The sequence below is a fragment of the Salmo salar genome, chromosome 11 (genome assembly GCF_965601325.2).
Source record: "Salmo salar chromosome 11, fSalSal1, whole genome shotgun sequence".
Taxonomy (NCBI): domain Eukaryota; kingdom Metazoa; phylum Chordata; class Actinopteri; order Salmoniformes; family Salmonidae; genus Salmo; species Salmo salar.
In genome coordinates, this window is record NC_138301.1 from 83,355,217 (window position 1) to 83,371,080 (window position 15,864).

Sequence of the window (15,864 nt, forward strand, 5' to 3'; positions counted from 1 at the left end):
CTGGAAGGGGGAGTATTTAGCACAGAATAAAGGTCACAGCCACGCCACACAGAAATGCTTCAGGCTGGACTAACAGTGATCGTTTCATGCATAATCTCCGTTCTAAACAGGGGATACGTCCCAAATTGCAACCTATTCCCTACATAGTGCACTACTTTTGACCAGAGCCCTATGGGAATAGGTTGACATTTAGGACATGTAGCCTACTCGAGAGAGAATGAAGCACAGTTGCTTGTACAGCTATTCACCTAGCCAGTACTAGGGAATGGGATTTAATGGAAATCAGCAGCAGACCGATAAAAATCCTGGAAATAAATCCCAATCCTGGCTCATCAGAGTCTGTGATTTCTGAGCCCTAGATGAGATTACTGTAACATGATATCTGAATCATCCCACCACCACCCAGTGGTGTCACAATTTAAAGGGATGAATGATGGATGAAGTTGAAATGAAAGCAGAGGAGTGTGAAACAGGGAGAAATCAAAAGCCTGAAAATGTACACTGAGTGTATAAAACATTTAGTCAGGGCAGGGACACTACAAGGTTTCAAAAGTGTTCCACAGTGATGCTGGCCCATGTTGACTCCAATGCTTCCCACAGTTGTGTTAAATTGGCTGGTGGACCATTCTTGATACACACAGGAAAATGTTGAGTGTGAAAAATCCCAGCAGCGCCGCAAGTTCTTGTCACAAACCGGTGTGCTTGGCACCTACTACCATAACCCGTTCAAAGGCGCATCTTTTGTCTTGCCAATTCACCCTCTGAATGGCACACATTCCCAATCCATGTCTCAATTGTCTCAAGGCTCAAAAATAATGATTTAACCTGTCTCCCCTTTTTCATCTACATTTATTGAAGTGGATTTAACAAGTGACATAAATAAGAGATCACAGCTTTCACCTGTTTCACCTGGTCAGTCTATGTCATGGAAAGAACAGGTGTCCTTAATGTTTTCTACACTCAGTGTACGTGTGAGGCAGTCTTTTCATTGTTCGGAGGAGGAGAGGCGGATATTTAATCTCAATGCTCTCTCCAGCATGCCTAATCGATGTTGTGCTTTGATGCTCATTAGGAACCGACCCAGGATTAGAGACCTCAGAGAGAGAAAAAAGAAAGAGTAGAAAGATAGAAAAGAGAGAGAGAGAGAGGGGTTGAAGAGGGAGGGGCGCTGTTGAAAGCCTGGATGGATAGAAAGAACCAATAGAAAGAGCAAAGATAACGAGAGGAGGGAGGGGGGTTGTTGGGAGCGCCGGATGTTACACGATCACCTAACAGCAGGGTACCTGCAACAGGGAATCAGACCAGGCTACAACCAGACAGACAGCATTGATGTTTTAAATGGTTTGAAGTGTTTCTCTAGGTCTGTCTAGACTGGGTCAATCAGCGAAGACCTGTGGCGAAACGCTGCTGAAAAAAATAGCAGTAGTAGCAATAGACAGTTACCTATATTATCAATCAGGCTACTACTATCACACAGGCCTATATAATGCAGCTTTAAGATGTAGCTGTTGGAGACGCACCTTTTGGAGAATAGATACGGATACTAGCTTATCAACTTTTCCCATTGGATAGCGGTCAAAGATGGACAAAGTGAAGCACTTAACAAGAGCACCAGGGCTAGAGTCAGCCTGTCGAGTAGTAGGGCATTTTGTTTGAGTGAATGCCAGATGCCAGTCCTAACTTGTAACTCAGTAGGACTTTGTCCTCTGTCGTTGAACAGGCCTCTGGCATTAGTGACAGGTCTCCACATGGAGCACTGATGATTGTTTTAATTACACAAGTGCTTACTGTGCTTATTGCCCCATCAGATTCCCTCCTTAGTGTGCTGTGCTCATTAGTGTATTCCCTCCGTATCGCCTCTAATCTTCCTCCCCGCCATCTCCCCTTCCCCAGCAGGACGTTACTTTCCTAGCAATCCCACACAAACAAATACACACAGTGACACACATACACTGACACACACTGACACACAATATAGTAAGGCTTCGGGGGTTTGTGTTTTACAAACCAGTGAACAGTTGGGAGAACTCTGTCGCCATGCTTTTGTGAACATGTGGAAAGTGTCCATGTCGAGAAGAGATTTGTTTGCAATGTGCATGTTAATTTGACTAAGTGGCTGAGCAACTAGGCCTATTGACACATTTAGCTGTGTGTGTGTGTGTGAAATGGGTTTATAGTTCTTTGTACTTCCATGTGTCTTTGCTGGTAGCTGTGAAAAGGGTTCAGTGTTGATGCCTGATGTTTTATACATACCTCAAGCTCTATAGCCTGAGGTATCTGCGTCTATATTTCCTCTACTGTATGTCTTTTAATCAGACACTGGTAGTGGGCTTCCACCATGGAGCACCAGCTCATTCCCTTAAGGCAATGCATAACATAAGAAATACACATGTATACATGTGTGGAACAGCATTATAGTGCCTGTGACTAATATTTCTCTACATGAATTACTGTAACGTGGAATTTAAATCATAAAGAACACTGTAAATGGGATTAAATTAAGTGAAGCAATTACTGTATATCAAAATGGTTAAGAATAAACAACATCCATGTAAATGATCATGTTTACGTGAATTAAAACACCCTGTGACATAGTGGAATCCTCTCTGTTTCTAGAAGTTACAGCATTAAACCCCTATATCTGTCCATCTACAAACAGAGCTGGAAAAACTGGAAAGCTGGTTTCAGTGTTTGATTGAACAGTTTCTTCACTCTGTCAAACAACTACTCATACAACAAACTACTCAATAACAAATATGCCGGTGTAACAGAAATAACTTTAATTCCTTTGGTGTTTGCAAAACAAAAATGTGCATTGTCCGGGTGGTTATATGAAAATACCACTAAAAGACCTCTACCCAACACACTGGGAATAAGAATACATAACTGACATTCTATTAAAAAATGTAAAGCTAATGAATTAAAATACTACAGTTACTATTATATTCCATGTTAAGTGTGAGTTCGAGAAAAAAATGAAAGATAGAAAAGCAGCGCTGAGGCACAGATTAGAGAATTTACGTGACAAATAAATGAACCCGGCCTGAGATGGGGAATGACTGAGAAGTAAGAGGAAGAAGTACAGAATAAGAAGAGATGAAAAGATTTAAAAAAAGAACAAGATAATAGCAAAACATAGCAAGATGGAGATAATACCATTTGAAATGGGACAGGTACATCACATTTTACAAAGACGAGATAGAAATTAGGAAGTCAAGAGGTGCCACTATGGAGACTAGGATAGTCAGGCCGGGAAATGTGGGACACTGGCATGAGCTGCGTATCTAATATCACTTCATAGATGTATTCAGATCTCCAGTCATTCAATGCAGTATCTGATAGCCTAGACCTAGGGGTACATTACCAAACAAGAAACACCTTACCCTAATATACACATGAATAAGCACCTTTAAAACTATCTTCCAATAACCTACAATACAACTTAATGGTCTGGTTCAGGAGGGAGAATAAAGACCAACTCTAAACCTCCTCCACCATCCTCTACTCTTCTCTCTGACTTCTATCCACATGCTACTTTAGGCACTTGGAAAGAATGTGATTTAATCATAATTCATACTAACATGCTGAGACTCTTCAGTGTGTGCACGCACCTTAAAACCAATCTTTCCTGAATCCTAAACTCAACTCATGAGAACCCATTCACCCCGTACCTTTAGGTTGAGAAAGTCAGTGTCGATCTACAACACCGGATCTAGAGTCATATCATACTCTGACCCTTAACCTAATGCCCCCCCCCCCCCGACCCCCTTCCTAATCCTAACTACAGTAACCCATCTCTAGTCTGAAAGAATGGGGTTGGACCATAATCTCTCAAACCTGACCTAGTGAGACAATGACCAAACAGAGTCTGCATGGCACTAATCCAACATGTGGGATGACGTTGACAACTGCGTGTAAAGGTGTTAAAAATAACTGTGCTCTTTTTATTACATGTGCTTTAAAATCACCAGCATGCTACTTTAACGCGATTAGAAATATAATATCTGAAAGAGGAACTAGAACATTTGGTGGTGGTGGGGGGTGGGGTGAAATAGGGGAGAGGGAGGGGTGGAAAATAAGATGAAGGATTTGGGTTAGTTTCCCTAAAACGGGTCACGGCTAATAAGCAGTTTCCCCAAACCTCTAACTACAACTACACTGAATTCATTACATCTGTAAAACGGTTAAATGCTACATTGAAATCATGATAAAAGAGGCCTAATGATAAATTCACTAGTATCCATACACAGATTGCTTCATAACATGTGAGTTGTTGACACACAATCTTCTCATTAACACATACATACAAAACAGTCACCTCTGTTAGTTTGACCCCCAGCAAACACAACAATTTGCTCATATTCACAAAACGACTCAATTACACAGTTATCGCCAGGGGTTACAAGTGATCACACTAATTAAAAATACTTATTTCTCATCGCCATCATCAATATAAATATATACAGGTATGTACTGGTCATAAAAAAGCTAATCTGCCTTAACGTCTTCACAGCAAATATATATAGTTAAGAGATTGCTCCTCCCTCTTTTTTCCCACATGTTTTGAACAGAGGAGGAACCTTGTGAGGTGGGGAGTTGATAAGGCTATGTACACAAGTCCCTGGCTGAGTGCAGGGGTCTAGGATGGTGAAATGGTCGAGGTCGGGTCCCTATGACCCCTCTGTAGTCTAGAGGCTCTGGATGTCCTGGGTCTATGGCAGGCTGGCTATGTCCCGTTTGGGTGGAGGCCCGTCAGGCTTACAGCTGGCCCCATTAGCCTTGTCCTCGAAGATCATCACCCTAGGGGGGTGGGGGGGAAGGAAAAAAGAGAGAGAGAGCGAGAGAGAGCGAGAGAGAGCGAGAGTGAGCGAGAGAGAGCGAGAGAGAGCGGTCAGTGGTGGACTGCAAAACAAACTAAAAGCTATGGCAGTCTCCCATAGCCTTCAGAAAGTATTCACACCCCTTGACTCTTTTCACATTTTGTTGTGTTACAGCCTGAATTTACAATTTACAAATGTTTACAACTTAGTTAAAAATTAAAAGCAGAAATGTATGAGTCAATAAGCATTCAACCCTTTTGTTATGGCAAGCCTAAATAAGTTCAGGAGTAAAAATGTGCTTAACAAGTCACATAATAAGTTGCATGGACTCACTCTGTGTACAATAATAGTGTTTAACATGATTTTTAAACCACTACCCCATCTCTGTACCCCACATATACAATTATCTGAAAGTTCACTCAGTTGAGCAGTGCATTTCAAGCACAGATTCAAGCACAAAGACCAGGGAGGATTTTCCAATGGTTTGCAAAGAAGGGCACCTATTGGTAGATGGGTAAAAAAACAAAACAGACATTGAATATCCCTTTGAGCATGGTGCAGTTATTAATTGTACTTTAGATGGTGTATCAATTCACCCAGTCACTACAAAGATACAGGTGCACTTCCTAACTCAGTTGCCGGAGAAGAAGGAAACCGCTCATGGATTTCAACATGATGCCAGTGGTGATTTTAAAACAATTACAGAGCTTATTGGCTGTGATATGAGATAACTGAGAATGAATCACCAACACTGTAGTTACTCCACAATACTAACATAGGTCTAAATGACAGAGCGAAAAGAATGAAGCAGAATGAAAATATTCCAAAACATGTATCCTGTTTGCAACAAGGCACTAAGGCAGTGGTCACCAACCAATTGATCGTGATCGACTGGTCGATCTTCAAGGCATTCCAAGTCGATCACAAAACATTTCAGTTGAAAAGCCAACGATATAAAGGCTTGCGCTCCTTTCCCCCCCGTGTTATGCTGTTGCAGTAGGTCCACTTTATTCAGAAGCCCTGCGGACCGGGAGATCTGTGGCTAAATCGAGACCGCCTACTGCGCTAGCCTATCGGATACCTCAAATCACTGTGCCCACAGCTTGCAAGACCTAGGCCATAGCAAAGTTTGATACTAGCCTATGTGAAATTTCATGACTTTTAAAACCATGATCAATACGAGACTGTCAAAGAATACAGCAAAAAGCTGCTGTTTTTATGAGTGAGTTCATGTTTTTATTAAGCACAGTCAACGTTTTATTCAAAACTATTAGAAAACGAACACATTTCTCCCTACTTCTAGTCGCGTTGCCTCTGCAATGAATGAGTAGTCAAGTGTATCGATAGGCCTGCGTTTTTATTATTATTAGCAGCTCATCGTGTATATTTTAATTTAGAGGAATATTTCACTTTCTCTGGTCCCAGGAACAACGTGAATTTGTGCATGACTGAGGCGGATACGGTGCGACTCGAGTTTTGCCATCAGGTGGAAGACGGTGTCCCCTCTCTCTGGTCAGTCTCAACTGATGAAAGTAAGGAAAGAGCAGGGAACATGAGAGGCGGACCCTCTGCCGCTCTCTCCCTCCTTCCGCTTAGAGTAATGCCGTGTTCAAAACAACTGAGAACTCGGAAATCTCAGACTTCTGACTTCAGTGCGTTGAAGACAACCGGGACTCCAAGTTGGAAACTCTGGTTGGAGACTCCGGTATGTTTCTAGACCACTGACTTTCTGACCTGAAGATCACTGACGTTATGATTTGACCTAGTTTTTTCCCCCAGAGTTCTGTTGTCTTGAAAGCACCATTACCATCAGATGCAGGTAGCCTACAACCAGTCCAGTAAAATAAATCTAATTAGTGCATATTATTTCAATTTATGCTCAGCTGTTCATTGTAAGTGCAACACCAACTGATCGATTTTGTTATTAAAGCTCGAGTTTTGCAATATACACTGAACAAAAATATAAACACAACATGCAACAAATTGAAAAATTTTACATATAAGAAAATCAGTCAATTAAAAAGAAAATCATTAGGCCCTAATCTATGGATTTCACATGACTGGGAATACAGATATGCATCTGTTGGTCACAGATACCTTTAAAAAAAAGTAGGGGCGTGGATCAGAAAACCAATCAGTATCTGGTGTGACCACCGTTTGCCTCATGCAGCGCAACACATGCAGCGCAACACAATCAGGCTGCTGATTGTGGCCTGTGGGATATTGTCCCACTCCTCTTCAATGGCTGTGCAAAGTTGCTAGATATTGGCGGGAACTGGAACACACGGTCATACACATCGATCCAGAGCATCCAAAACATGCTCAATCGGTAACATCTGGTGAGTGAGCAAGCAGGCCATGAAAGAACTGGGACATTTTCAGCTCCGGGAATTGTGTACAGATCCTTGCGACATGGGGCCTTGCATTATCATGCTGAAACATAAGGTGATGGCGGTGGATGAATGGCACGACAATGGGCCTCAGGATCTTGTCACGGTATCTCGGTGCTTTCAAATGGCCATTGTTAAAATGCAATTGCGTTCAATGTCCGTAGCTTATGCCTGCCCATACGATAATCCCACCGCCATCATGGTGCACTCTGTTCACAACATTGACATCAGCAAACTGCTCGCCCCACACGACGCCATACATGCTGTCTGCTATCGGCACGCTACAGTTGAAACCGGGATTCATCCATTAAGAGTACACTTCTCCAGCATTCCAGTGGCCATCGAAGGTAAGCATTTGCCCACTGAAATTGGTTACGACGCTGAACTGCAGTCAGGTCAAGACCCTGGTTAGGACGACGAGCAAGCAGATGAGCTTCCCTGAGACGGCTTCTGACAGTTTGTGCAGAAATTCTTCGGCTGTGCAAACCCACAGTTTCATCAGCTGTCCAGGTGGCTGGTCTCAGACGATCCTGCAGGCGAAGAAGCCAGATGTGGTTGTCCTGGGCTGGTGTGGTTACACGTGGTCTAGGGTTGTGAGGCCGGTTGGAAGTACTACCAAATTCTCTAAAATGACATTGGACCATTGCTTATGGTAGAGAAATTAACATAAAATTATCTGGCAACAGCTCCTGTAGTTAGCATGCCAATTGCATGCTTCCTCAAAACTTGAGACATCTGTGGCATTGTGTTCCGTGACAAAACTGCACATTTTAAAATGCCATTTTATTGTCCCCCGCACAAGGTGCACCTGTGTAATGATCATGTTGTTTAATCAGCTTCTTGATATGCCACACCTGTCAGGTGGATGGATTATTTTGGCAATGGAGAAATGCTCACTAACAGGGATGTAAACAAATTTGTGCACAAAATTTGAAGGAAATAAGCTTTTTGTGCGTATGGAACATTTCTGGAATCTTTTATTCAGCTCATGAAACATGGGACCAACACTTTACATGTTGCATTTATATTTTTTGTTCAGTGTAATATGATCTGATAAGAACGATATTGTCAGGCCAGGCATATAGCCAATATGCTGTGATAATGTATTAGGCCTACTGCACAAACCACATTCCTAAGTAACTGTTTTTATTAGGTTAATGTTTAAAAGAAAATATGAGCGGTAGATCTAGGCTTGCTTTTTGACTGCGAAGTGATCGACTCAGAAAAGGTTGGTGACCACTGCACTAAAATAATACTGCAAAAAAAAAAGTCAATGGGTGTTGTAACGAGTGCGCTGAGAGTCGGGAAGCAAGTTCAAGGAACGTTTTAATAAATAAAAGCAACTTAATACACAAGAAACACAAAGAACGCAGTATTTCCAAAACTATATCCACCAATTTCTCATTTGTTTTGTTTTTTTCAACAGAAATTATTGCTTATGGGTACCTTTGTGTGTAAAATATTACTGTCAAATCCATTAATTCCTAGATTTGATATTGTCACGCCCTGACCTGAGAGAGACGTTTTTTTTCCTCTGTTTGGTTAGGACATTGTGTTATATTTCTATGTTGTTTTTTTCCCCTTTGATTGGCCTAGTATGGTTTCCAATCAGAGGCAGCTGTCTATCGTTGTCTCTGATTGGGAATCATACTTAGGCAGCCCTTTCCCCCCCTCCTTCAGTGTGGGATCTTGTTTTTGTACAGCTCAATAAGCCTGCAGAACGTGTTCATTCAATAAATAGAAATATGAACTCGTACCACGATGCACCTTGGTCTACTCCTTACGACGATCGTCACAGATATGTGGTTGTCTCACCTAGCTATCTTAAGATGAATGCCCTTACTGTAAGTCTTTCTGGATAAGAGCACCTGATAAATGATTAAAATACAGATCTCATATTGCTCTATTGAATGTTACGAACCGGCTCTGAGTTCGCAACAAAAGGGAGACAACGTGGAGACAAGGAGTATCAAAATATATATTTATTAACTAAAGTAACTAAATAATTAACAATGGCGTGTGTAATCAGTAATCAGTAGTGTAAGTGAGTGTTTTGCATACCTGAATGTAATAATGCAGGGTGTTGAAAGGTGCCAAAGCAAATAACCAAAAAGCCACAAAACTACACAACCAAAATCAACAAAGTGTCTGCATGGAGAGAGTCCCCCTTAATGACTGTGGAAGAGGTCTATTTATCCTGGGACCCAGCCGGGCCCAGGTGCTTCCCATTTAGCTGACGACCCTTCCAACTCCGCCCACCGGCATCCTAATAAGGAAACAAGAACAAAGAGAGAGAATACGGCAGACAGTGCCTCGGAATCGTTTGTGTTGGAATCTGTGTTACCTTTCTCTGCTGAGACTGATTTTGGGAATAGTGTTCTAATTAGGGGAATAGGTTTGAACAATCTGTCAGTTCCATTGCATAAACTGATATTGGATTGTGGACTGGTGAAAGGTGAGGTTGTTGTGGGGGTGCGTCCTTCGTTGCCTATTGAGGGTATCGACGTTATCCTTGGGAATAACTTGGCTGGTGAGCGTGTGTGGCCTGTCCTGTTTCCAACTCTAGTAGTTTCCACTAAACCGTCAATTGTAGGGATTCCTGATGAGAGTGCGCAGAGTTTCCCAGCGGTGTTTTCTGCGGGTGCAGTGACGCGGTCTATGAGCCATGGTGACCTGGTCCCTGCTCCGGTAAATGAGAATACCACAAAGAAGTCTCTCACTGTTTTCCCTGTTATCCCGTTATCTGTATTCCGCTCCGATCTAATCAATGCGCCACGGACTGACCCCACATTAGAAGAGTTGCGTGACCAAATTGTGCCTGTGGAACAGTTGGGAGATGTCGCACATGGTTATTTTCTCCAAGAGGATGTTCTGATGAGAAAGTGGGAGTCTACAGAGGATGGTAAACCTGTTCGTTTGGCTGATACCGTTACTTCCCTTGGTTCTTGTAATGCTAGGTCTGTGCATGAGGACGAAAATGTTCCTGGTCCCGATGATTGCATACTGCAGGGTAGATTGAAAAATTCAGAGACACTGGATATTTTGGATAGCCCTTTTACTCAGCTACCTGTTGATGGGCGGAAAGAGCTGGTTGGTCTGATTCGGAAAATTCCAGGTTTGTTTTCTGTGACACCTACACGTACAAACTTGATAGAGCATGATATTGACATTGGAGATGCTGACCCCATTCGTCAGCGGTTCTATAGAGTCTCTGTAGAGAAACTGTGTTGTCTGGATGCTGAGGTCAGGTACATCCTGGAGAGTAAGATAGCAGAGCCTTCTTTCTCCAGTTGGGCTTCTCCCTGTATCTTGGTCAGTAAACCGGTTGGAACGGACCCCCGTAAAGTAAACGGAGTCACTAAGCCAGATTAATTTCCTCTTCCTCGGATGGAGGACTGCGTTGATTAAGTCGGCGCAGCTAAGTTTGTGAGCAAATTTGACCTATTATTGTGCTATTGGCAGGGGCCACTGACGAGTAGGGCACATAAAATGTTTGCCTTTATTACACCCTCTGGTCTGTACTCGTATTCGGTTATGAGTTTAGTGACTATGAATCGTTGGAGTGACTATGAATCGTTGGAGTGACTATGAATCGTTGGAGTGACTATGAATCATTGGAGTGACTGAATCGTTGGGAAATGACAACCGTTGAGAAATGACTATGAACCGTTGGGAGATGTTGTTTGCGTTTGTAGCTGATGTGGTCTCTTGTGCGCCCTGTTCCTGAGTGTTATGTGACTGACCATTGTTTGGTTTTGTCATGTTCTAACTTTCCTGTCTGGTCCCTCCTGGTCTTGTGTTCTCCTTTCCTCTTAAATGTTGCTTCCTGTGCACAAAGGTTGCTGAGGTCTGGGGAGAAGGAGGTTGGCTGGGGCAAGTGGAAGGTGAACATGTAACCTCTCGTCAATTTGGGACGCAGAGGCTGGTACGTTGTTCCGGGGCCCTTGTTGGTCCCCGGTTTTATGGGGGGGGGTGTGTGACGACCCTCCCACTCTGTCTGCCGTATTCTCTCTGTTCTTGTTTCCTTGTTAGGATGCCGGTGGGCGGAGTTGGAAGGGTCGTCAGCTAAATGGGAAGCACCTGGGCCCGGCTGTGTCCCAGGATAAAGAGACCTCTTCCACAGTCATTGGGGGAGACTCTCTCCATGCAGACACCTTGTTGTTTTTGGTTGTGGTAGCTAATAAATATATATTTTTGATACTCCTTGTCTCCACGTTGTCTCCCTTTTGTTGCGAACTCTGAGCCGGTCCCGTATTCAAGCCTTGTTTGAACGTCTGGCTGCAGGTCGCCTCACGATCAATTTGGCTAAATGTGAGTTTGCTCAGGCAACTGTTACATACCTTGGAAAGGTGGTTGGGCAGGGTGAAGTGCGTGCTGTTCGGGCTAAAGTGGTAGCTATTGATGATTTTCCACCACCAACTACAAAAAAGGAACTTATGCGTTTCTTGGGAATGATTGGTTACTACCGTGGCTTTTGTAGGAACTTTTCTACTGTGGTCGCTCCGTTGACAGAATTGTTGAAAGCTAAGGCTGTTTACGTATGGTCTTCTCATTGTCAACTGGCTTTTGAAGATGCAAAGAGGTTGCTTACCTCAACTCCGGTGCTGGCTGCCCCTCGCGTGGATTTGTCATTTACCTTGCAGGTGGATGCTAGTCATGTGGGGGCAGGGGCAGTTTTGCTGCAAGCAGATGAGTCTGGGGTTGAGAGGCCTGTTAGTTTCTTTTCCAAAAAGTTTAACCGTTATCAGTTGAACTACTCGGTCATTGAAAAAGAAGCGCTAGCACTCATTTGGGCGCTACAACACTTTGAAGTGTATGTTGGGTCGGGAGTAGTACCTATTGTGGTCTACACCGACCATAACCCTCACTTTTTTCAGGTCCATGATGTGTCCTAATCAGAGAATAATGAGATGGTGTTTATTTTTACAATTCTTCCATCTCGAGGTGCGGCATATCCGGGGAACTGATAACGTGATTGCTGATGCGCTCTCTCGTGCGCCCTGTTCCTGAATATTTACGTGACTGACCGTTGTTTGGTGTTGTCATGTTCTGTCGTTCCTCTCTGTTCCCTCCTGGTCTCGTTTCCTTCTTTCCTCTTAAAAGTTGCTTCCTGTGTAAAGGTTGCTGAGGTCTGGGGAGGAGGTTGGTTGGGGCAGGTGGAACTGTGAACACATAACCCCTTGTCAATTTGGGACGCAGAGGCTGGTACGTTGTTCCGGGGTCCTTGTTGGTCCCCGGTTTTATGGGGGGGGGGGGGGGTGACGACCCTCCCACTCTGTCTGCTGTATTCTCTCTCTTTGTTCTTGTTCCTTTATTAGGATGCCGGTGGGCGGAGTTGGGAGGGTCGCCAGCTAAATGGGAAACACCTGGGCTCGGGTGTGTCCCAGGATAAATAGACCTCTTCCACAGTCATTGAGGAGACTCTCTCCACGCAGACACTTTGTTGATTTTTGGTTGTGTAGTTTTGTGGCTTTTTGGTTATTTCCTTTGGCACCTTTCAACACCCTGCATTATTACATTCAGGTATGCAAAACACTCACTTACACTACTGATTACTGATTACACACACGCCATTGTTAATTATTTAGTTATTTTAGTTAATAAATATATATTTTGATACTCCTTGTCTCCACGTTGTCTCCCTTTTGTTGCGAACTCAAGAGCCGGTTCGTAACAAGTGGGGGCTCATCCGGGATTTTGAACGGATTGTGTTTGGGAGAAAACGTGGAGGTATGTTAAATTTCGTAGGTACTTTGTTGTATATTTTGTTAGTTTGAGTTTGGTGCTCAGTACTGGTTGCTTTTGTTTGGTTGGTTTGTGTGCTGTGTTGGAGAGAGTACATTGGTTAGTTTCCAGGCCCCTGCCCAGCCTGGAAACGCTTGTTCTACTTGCTGTTGGGACGTTGGTCTGAGGACGTGAGTGCAATCAGCTGTGTACCTCAGTGGGAGATTTGGGTAGGGTAGTGAAACTTACTACCCGGAGCTATAGTCTTTTTCCCCTGATAGGCTTAGCGACGTGTTTCATTTTGGAATATGTTGGGCATTGTTAATGTTTGTTATTTTTGTGTGTGTCTGTGGACTGAGCAGTTGTCTCGGGGGCACATCCGTGGCTTGGTGGAATCTACCAGCGTGCTGGGGGGTTACTTCCTTGCCAGCGGGCTACAGTGCATAATTACCCACTGCAAATCTGCATGAAGATTAGGGTTGAGTTATTGTAGGTTTTGGGGAAGCTCCATTTCTCATCTCTCTTTCTGGTGCCAGTATGATTGTCATTTCTCTTGTTGTGGTCTGGTGTGCTCAGAGGGGTTGAGTGAGAATTTTTTTTTCTCTCTCTCTCTCTGACTATGGCGTCTAATGTAGACGAGTTCATTCACTTTCCATCAGAGGAACTGTTAGATGTATGTACTAAAGAACAGCTGTTGAAGGTTGCTGAACACTACAAGGTTGAAATTAGTGATAAACGTCTAAAAAATTCTATTAGGTTAATATTGAAGGCCAATCTGATGGAGAGTGGTATTCTTGACGTTACCACTGGGGCAGCCTCTGCTGAGGACTCGCCGTCTCCCCGATATGTCACAATTACCGCTCCATCGGTTAGTCCTAGTAGTCTTCTTTTTGAACAGCAGAAAGAGCTGCTTCTGTTACAGCTAGAGCACGATCGTGAGAAGCTAGAGCATGATCGTGTAAAATATGAGAAGGAATTGGAATTTAAACAGGATATGGAGCGTGCTGATCGGTTAAAATATGAAAAGGAATTGGAATTTAAACAGGATATGGAGCGTGCTAAGATCAAGCTGCAACAAGAGCGACTAGAGTTGGTTAGGGAAGGAAAGCTCTCAGGAGAGAGTTTGCTCTGGGAAGGTGACGCAGATTTACTTAGGAATCGTTCCTCTTTTGGTCGTGCCCCGGACACATTTGACATTGTTGGGAATTTACGGTTGTTGCCTCAGTTTAATGAAAGGGACCCTGAGACATTCTTTTCGTTGTTTGAGCATGTTACTGACGCTAGGAGTTGGCCTGGTTCTGACCGAACTTTAATGTTGCAGTGTGTGCTGACTGGTAAAGCGCAGGAAAGATATTCAGCTCTTAGTGTAGCCGACAGTGTCAGTTATGATAAGGTTAAAACGGCGGTGTTACAAATTTACGAATTGGTTCCTGAGGCTTACCGCCAACGATTTAGAACTTTAAAAAGGGATGATAAGCAGACTCATGTTGAGTTTGCGCGAGAATTATCTTCACAGTTTAATCGCTGGTGTTCCTCCTCTGCAGTTATTACTTTCCAAGGGCTGTGTGAGCTGATTATGTTAGAGCAATTTAAGGACACAGTCCCTGATCGTATAGCGACGTACATCAACGAAAGGAAAGTTAAAACTGTCGCTGAAGCTGCGGTTTTGGCAGACGAATATGTTTTGACTCACAAAACTGTTTTTGTAGAGCCCCGTACTTGGAGTGAGTGGGGGCGTTCGGAGAGATTTGGGCCTCGCTCACCGAGATACTCTGGTTCACGGGCAGAGTTTTATTCAACTAGGGTTGAGCCTGACTCCCGTGGTAAAACTGACTTTGGTCAAGAGTGTCACTACTGTCAAGGCTCAGGTCATTGGAAAAACGAATGTCCGGTTCTCAGGTCTAGGGGTAAATTCAGTACGTGTGTTAACGTTAAATCTAGGCCTACGGCGTTAGCTGCGTCTGTTCCACATCAGTTTACTCCTGACACATTGTCTCAGGCCCAGGGGCATGTGAAAGTCCATATTGACCCAGGCTATTTACCTTTCATTACGGAGGGTTTTGTGTCTATGTTAGGAAGTAAGAACCTAGTGCCAGTGAAGATCCTACGAGACACAGGTGCCTCGGAATCGTTTGTGTTGGAATCTGTGTTACCTTTCTCTGCTGAGACTGATTCTGGGAATAGTGTTCTAATTAGGGGAATAGGTTTGAACAATCTGTCAGTTCCATTGCATAAACTGATATTGGATTGTGGACTGGTGAAAGGTGAGGTTGTTGTGGGGGTACGAACTTGTTACGAACCGGCTCAGAGTTTGCAACAAAAAGGGAGACAACGTGGAGACAAGGAGTATCAAAATATATATTTATTAAATGAAGTAATTAAGTAATTAACAATGGTGTGTGTAATCAGTAATCAGTAGTGTAAGTGAGTGTTTTGCATACCTGAATGTAATAATGCAGAGTGTTGAAAAGTGCCAAAGCAAATAACCAAAAAGCCACAAAACTACACAACCAAAAATCAACAACGTGTCTGCGTGGAGAGAGTCTCTTTGCATCTTCAAAAGCCTGTTGACAATGAGAAGACCATACGTAAACAGCCTTAGCTTTCAACAATTCTGTCAACGGAGCGACCACAGTAGAAAAGTTCCTACAAAAGCCACGGTAGTAACCAATCATTCCCAAGAAACACATAAGTTCCTTTTTTGTAGTTGGTGGTGGAAAAGCATCAATAGCTACCACTTTAGCCCGAACAGAACGCACTTCACCCTGCCCAACCACCTTTCCAAGGTATGTAACAGTTGCCTGAGCAAACTCACATTTAGCCAAATTGATCGTGAGGCGACCTGCAGCCAGACGTTCAAACAAGGCTTGAATACGGGACAGATGTTCCTCCCAGGTATCTGCATATATCACTACATCGTCCAGATAAAC

The 15,864-nt window shown here is 43.5% G+C and overlaps 1 protein-coding gene across 1 annotated transcript in view; it reads right to left on the reverse strand.

Annotated features, from left to right (window-relative positions):
• Positions 1-2,757: 2,757 nt before the first annotated feature.
• aif1l (allograft inflammatory factor 1-like) overlaps positions 2,758-15,864 on the reverse strand; it is a 61,218-nt gene continuing 48,111 nt past the window's right edge. The window contains exon 6 of the mRNA XM_014128125.3: positions 2,758-4,800. Within this exon, the coding sequence (XP_013983600.1) occupies positions 4,713-4,800 (88 nt within the window). The 3' untranslated portion in view covers positions 2,758-4,712. The remainder of the gene's footprint in view (positions 4,801-15,864) is intronic.